This window comes from Watersipora subatra, chromosome 7 (genome assembly GCF_963576615.1).
Source record: "Watersipora subatra chromosome 7, tzWatSuba1.1, whole genome shotgun sequence".
Lineage (NCBI taxonomy): Eukaryota > Metazoa > Bryozoa > Gymnolaemata > Cheilostomatida > Watersiporidae > Watersipora > Watersipora subatra.
Window position 1 is genome coordinate 38,560,965 of NC_088714.1, and position 6,295 is coordinate 38,567,259.

Below are 6,295 nucleotides of genomic sequence, written 5' to 3' on the forward strand. Positions count from 1 at the left end.
CCCAGCTCCGGTGTCGACGTATCTCTGTGCCTCAGAGCGCTGTACTGGTGTTCGTCTATGATGTTCAGCTCCACTCCACTGTCCGGTTCCACGTGTACATCACATCCTCCGATCTTAATCAGAACAGTCTTGTTGCACTGTCCTACCTTATTAACTCTCCTCAAGTGTGATGCAAAGTACTCGGCGTCTGAACTCGCATCTGAATCGTGGTTGTCCTCTCTTGCATGTCGAATGTTTCGATTGGTCTACTTCTGATCATCGTTCACACTGCGTCTGCACGCTGCAGAAAAGTGGTTTTTGACCCCGCGTTTCTGGCAAATTTTCCCAAAAGCGGGGCAATGGTCTCTCCTTCGTCGATGTCTGCTCGCGCAGTAGCTACATGGCGCCGTGCCCTGTTCATCTGAGCGAGCGCCTCTTAGGCCTCCTCCAGGAGGTCCGCTCTTCCCGCTCAGGTGACCTCGTTCTGGGTTACGGTTCCGACGCTCAGCAGACTGCTGCGCTGGTCCTGTAGAAAGTTTACTGACTCTCCATTCGTGGTCATCTCGCATCTCTCTTAGCTGCAGTTTAGTGTCCTGCATCTGAGTTGCCTCAGTTAGCATTTGGTCAAGGTTCCACGCCTTGTTGATTGTCTTTTGTATCAGTGATGTATTATCGATGGTCTGAATTATGTGCTCCAGGATCCATTCATCTGCATCGTTGAATTCACACGCTGGTGCTTTTTCTCTCAATCTGGCAGCGTAGACATTGGTAGATTCTCCCTCTAGTAGTCTCATCTTCAGAAAGTTGTATCTTGCATGGTGTTTGTTCTTCTTTGGTGTAAAATAGTCATTGAGTTTCTTCCTCAATTTATCGTAATCATCTCCTTCCTCTGGATTTGCTAGCAATCTGTTGAGCCTGGCCAGCTCCTTACCTCCATATATCAGCATAACATCCTTCTTGTCCTGTGCATATGTTATCTAAAAAAATCTGAATTCTCTCTCAATCCCTTCGAGCCATTCCTCCCACTCCTGCCCTGCTTGAATCTGGTCAGAGCTTGGGTGAAATGGCACGGATTTCAATTGTCGTGATTGTGACACTGCAGTCACATGCACAACTGGTGCCTCTGCCTCATCTCCCATAGTTTCATTTATCAGTGGTTGATATGCACACAAATCTCACAATATTTGCTGTTCTTACAATGAACTTTCTTTCTATGTGAAAAGGAAGGTTCACTCGGTTCACTCTTTTCTTAACTTTAGTTTCTCTATTTAATTAACTCAATTAACTCTTTATTGGTCGGCCTGACAAGGCGCTCTGTGAGCCTGGTGTCTCTTATCCCATCCTCGTCGCCAATGTTGTATTTCCGCTTGTGGTTGATTGATACGATCAAATATATAGTATTTATTACAAACAGTTTCTTTAAAGCATTTATTCCGAATCACTCAAAATGGCCGACTGCCTTGCTTACAGGAAATGGATATCTATATACAATAAAATACAATAATTGGAATCTCTAACAATAATATAGTTGTATAACACAGCACATATCGTGAAGCAATATCGGCAAAATGGCAGTAGGTCGTTAGCTAAATTTGTACATGGATGCAAGTGAAAGGGTTATGCAATGGAGGTGTAGCAATTCATAGACAATACAACATTGAATAAGGGCCAATAAGAAGTACTTAACTTTTTGATGTAGAAATTTAGTAGGCGAGAACATGGTTTTTTCCATTGGCCGCAAGAAACAAACGTTCACGTGACCTTCTCGGTACACATTGGCAGTAAATATTAATTATATGTAAATTACTACTCATTAATTTATTTTATTTAATGAGTAGTACATTTGTATAGCTGTATAGGCACCTTTGCATAGGCCACAGAACTCAAGACGGTGCTTTTTAACACGGCAGCAACTTTGCTGTTCAAAACGGAACAGTGCTGTTAAGCACTGTAAAGAGGCGCACTAACCAGAGATTTCGGTTAATGCACCCTAGCGGTGAAAGAAAAACCACAGAATCGCCGCACCCTTATATAAGCTGCTTGGCTCAAATCATCAAAAAAAAGTAGTGGCTAATAGTCCGAAGGTACGGTATTTACTACTCACATTAATTCAGTGTGCTTTGTATGACCGAAATTCGTATACTAGAAAAGGAAAGTCCGCTCTATAAGGTGGACCAACACACACACGCACGCCCACACACACAAATATACCGACCAATTTTTTGCCATTTATATTGTAGATATAGGCAATATGTAATAGCAATATGCATATTGCTATTTCGGTAATAGCAATATGCATATTGCTATTGTTATGATATTGCTATTCCTGCGATATGTATATATTGCATGAAGGTTACTTCCTGTTACAGCAAAGTTACAACATGCAAGGGCTGTTGAAAAAACAGCGTAATACTATTGCAGAATTTCAATAAACCGCAGGCGACATGAGAATATACAAACCTTTCAGTTTTAATAAACAAGGCTGATCTTTTTTGCAACATGACCACAAAAACTAATTCATTACTTGTCCAACAAGTTTAAAGAGAGCCACCAAAGCCATATATAATGTGCCAGAGCATGGATGCCTATTTCATTGGACCCAAACTGTGTACAAACGGTACACACATTGGAATTGGCTGCTCTATTCAAAGATGACAGTAAGATCACACAAATCATCAAATTTCTAGCCTTGCGTATGATGCCTGCTCAACACATTGAAGAATGTTAGACCAGGTTGGCAAACAGAGATGGCAGACTTAAAATGTTGCTGAGCATATCGAGTCCACGTGGATGACACTAACTTATGGCTTATATATGAGTGGCCACCCACTTCATGGTTTCAGCTCATGAGTCCTACAAGAACCAACGAGGTGGAAGGGTGGTACCAGAGGTTCAACCACACGGCATTTAGCAATAGTACCCCAAACCTCTACAAATTAATTACAGAACTATATAAAGGATCTAAATTGACAGCAATCAATGTGAAATTTATATCAATGTGAAATTCATATCAATGTGAAAATCCTAAAAAGAGCTAAGAAATCATGTAAGACAGTTCAAGGAAGGCTGATGAATCTATGGAGCGATTAATTATGAAGGTGATACCACAACTTTCAGCCTAATGAAGACATGTAGTCATATTGTCTGCCATAACTCTTTTAGTTGATTTAAGTGCCCTACTTGAAAGCCGCTACCTAGGACTTGTAATTTAGATATTACATTACATATACATGTATGTAAAATTGTAGTGTACAGCCTGGTACATGGTGATGGCTCTCATATTTTACAGTTTTAGACAATTTTTACTGCTCAAATGATGAATTTTTCATTGTAGCGTTACCACTTGTCATCACTATTAACAATCCCCAGCAAAACACAGTTTGAACTCATGGCTTAATCTTTTGATCTAACAACTAACACAAAATAATAAGAACCACTATGTTGTATAGAAGTATTAGCAAAAGCAGATAGCCTAATGGAGAAGCACCTAAACACCGGAGACATACGCAACATTACAATAAACTTGACAATAATACATTAACGCAGTGTTTTTCAACATTTTTTGAGCCAGGCACGCTTTTTACATTTGAAAAAGTTTGCGGCTCACCGCTAACCAAAACTGTTATAAAATGACACCCTGAACAGTATACGTATTTAATCACTATATAATTTCTCAATTCATTTATACTCAGCCAGGGTGAAACCTGGGCCTGTGTAGAAGAACACAAAGCCAATATGCTAGGGCTACCCTTTATTTGAAAGCCATCTTTATTTGAAGGCCACTTATATTTGAGCTACACCAGTGGTTCTTAACATTTTTTGCCCCATTCCCCTTTTCCAAACCTAAAGACAGAAATTCCCCCCTCCCAACTACTTCAAATAATGCACTGCAACTAGATAGTGAACTTTATTTACATATATAACTTATATACATGTATATGCATGTATTTATGCATTTATTACAGTCATATTTACATGGAATATTAAAAATGAATGTATATTTAAACTCAATATATCTATCATTGTAAGACAGTCAGCAGACTAGTGCGATTTCTGTGTTTGTTTGGAGCTGACCAGAATTTTGATGTTAGGAGTTGTTGTAGATAGGGCACACCGTAGGTCAGCTTCTACTTCCAGATGGTTTCTAGATTTGCTCTTTATGGTTAGCATTGCTGAAAATGCTGACTCGCAAAGATATGTGGAAGCAAATTGTATGAGCATCTTGAAAGTGGCCAGGCTTATGTTGGGATACAATCTTTGGGCCTAAACCCAAAAGTGCTCTATTGATAGCTCCTTGAAGTCATCTTTTAATTCAGAGTTGTTTGTCAGCTCCAAAAACTCCTCCTGAAGCTGTTCCGGAATCTCGTGGACATTGCGCCTGAAAGGGTCTCGAGTCAGGCTCATCAATTGCTTTGTCCTAGGATCTAATTTTGGAAAATATCTCTCAAACTCTGCTATCAAGTTGTTCACGTGATGCTTTATGTCGGTTAGCAAAAAAGCGGAAGGAGGTTTCTTGTCAACTAATGAATGCAGAACTGGAAATGAAACTCTTACATTCCCAGTAGCCAGTCTTTCCACCCAGAGTTTGAGCTTGTCCTTGAATGCATTGATACTATCAGTTACATTCAACACATTTCTGTCTCTACCTTGCATCTTTGTGTTCACTTCATTGATTGAACCAAATAATATTTGGTTCAATCAATTGTCATTAGATGCATTAGACTGTCATTAGATGCAGTCATAGCAATATAGCTTGATGAGAAGTGCCCAGTTTGAAGCATACCCTTTTAATGAATATCTCCAGGACGGTGAGCTTTTAGCCACATATATTGTTAACCTTACCATGACCTTTGGGAGGTCAAACGTCAATCAAATTGGAATAAAAATGCAACGATCAGCTTTTTCAGGTTTTTTTTGTGGAGAATGCCAGGCTTCATCAATATAGGTTGAGATTAAGTGGTTGGTTGCTATGGCATTTTGATTTGTAAACAAATACCATGATTTACAGTTCATGAATCACCAACGTTATCTTGCTTAAACCCAAAACAACAGTTTTAGTTCATCACGAAACCTTCTCTACTAGATCTTGCATAACTTGGGCATAAATGACCCGATTTGAAAAATTTAAAATGCATTAAAATCCTCAGAATTTGCTGATTTTAAATCTTTAAATAACTCAAAAATGTGGTTTTACCACGATTGTACATTCTGATTGCCTGGGTCACATATGTCAACCAGGTAAGCAAGACACTGATGGAAGCCTTCCACCTGCATTGAAGCCAGTAGTTTGGGTTTGTTATGAGTTTTCAAGAACTCATTGACCTCTGCTCATAGATTGAAGAAACGCAGAAGCATGTTACCCTTTGATAACCATCGAACTTCGGTGTGGAACAATAGTGATGAGTGCACAGCATCCATATCTTCGCATAATTTGTGAAAGAGACATGTTTGCAAGGCAGAGCCTTTGATAAAGTTTACTACTTAAATCACTGAAGAAAGGTGTTCCTGCAATCCTTTGGGAAGAGTTTTTGCTGCTGGCGCTTGTCTGTGAATGAAGCAATGTGTACTCACCACTAAAGGATTCTGTTCTTTTACCAACTGTGCAAATCCAGCATGACAGCCAAGCATGGCTGGAGCACCATCAGTGCAAACTCCAATTAGTTTGCCCCAGTCCAGATGTTCTTTGCTGAAAAAGTCGAAAACCAGGTTCATAACATCAGCAGCTGTGGTGGTCTCTGTTACAGGACTGCAGAACAGAAATTCTTCCTCAATTGTCTCTCTGTGTACATAGCGTGCAAACACCATCAGCTGTGAAATGCTAGCAACATCAGTGGGCTCATCAAGTTGAATGGCGAACATGGGAGATGACTTGATCTTTTCAATTACTTGCCTATTTATGTCCCCAGAAATATCATCTATCCTCGATTTCACTGTGCTGTCTGAGAGGGATAAATCAGCCATCTTTTGATCGGCTGTGTCTTCGAGAATAATCTTAGTACACTCCAGCAGACAAGGTTTAACTATTGTTTCACCAATGGTGTGTGGCTTCTAATCTCTGGCGATACAGTAAGACAGAGCATAGGATGCCTCGGTAATGGCCTGTGCCTGGATATGAAAGCTGCCAGTGGAATCCAGTTTTGCCCGCTTGAGTTCTCTCACTTTAGCTTCAAAGAACGGCTTTGATTATCCGTGTGTTCTGCATGTTTATTTCTTAAGTGTTGCTTAAGTTGATGTGGTTTCATGGAGTCGTTAGCGAGCACTTTCATGCACAAAACCCATTGTGGTACTTTTAATCCGCTTTTAATCATATAAGTGA

General features: G+C 40.0%; 2 protein-coding genes across 2 annotated transcripts; both read right to left on the reverse strand.

Moving 5' to 3' along the window:
- Nucleotides 1–4,242: 4,242 nt before the first annotated feature.
- LOC137400737 (protein FAM200B-like) lies at nt 4,243–4,632 on the reverse strand. Its single transcript, XM_068087073.1, has one exon. It carries the CDS (start codon nt 4,630–4,632, stop codon nt 4,243–4,245), a length of 390 nt encoding a protein of 129 aa, XP_067943174.1.
- An 828-nt stretch (nt 4,633–5,460) lies between these two features.
- LOC137400738 (protein FAM200C-like) lies at nt 5,461–5,940 on the reverse strand. The gene has a single exon (XM_068087074.1). It carries the CDS (start codon nt 5,938–5,940, stop codon nt 5,461–5,463), a length of 480 nt encoding a protein of 159 aa, XP_067943175.1.
- Between the last annotated feature and the right edge of the window lie 355 nt (nt 5,941–6,295).

Coding starts and splice junctions, on each gene's coding strand:
- LOC137400737 (XM_068087073.1), bottom strand. CDS start 4,632: ATGCAAGGTAGAGACAGAAATGTGTTGAATGTAACTGATAGTATCAAT.
- LOC137400738 (XM_068087074.1), bottom strand. CDS start 5,940: ATGGCTGATTTATCCCTCTCAGACAGCACAGTGAAATCGAGGATAGAT.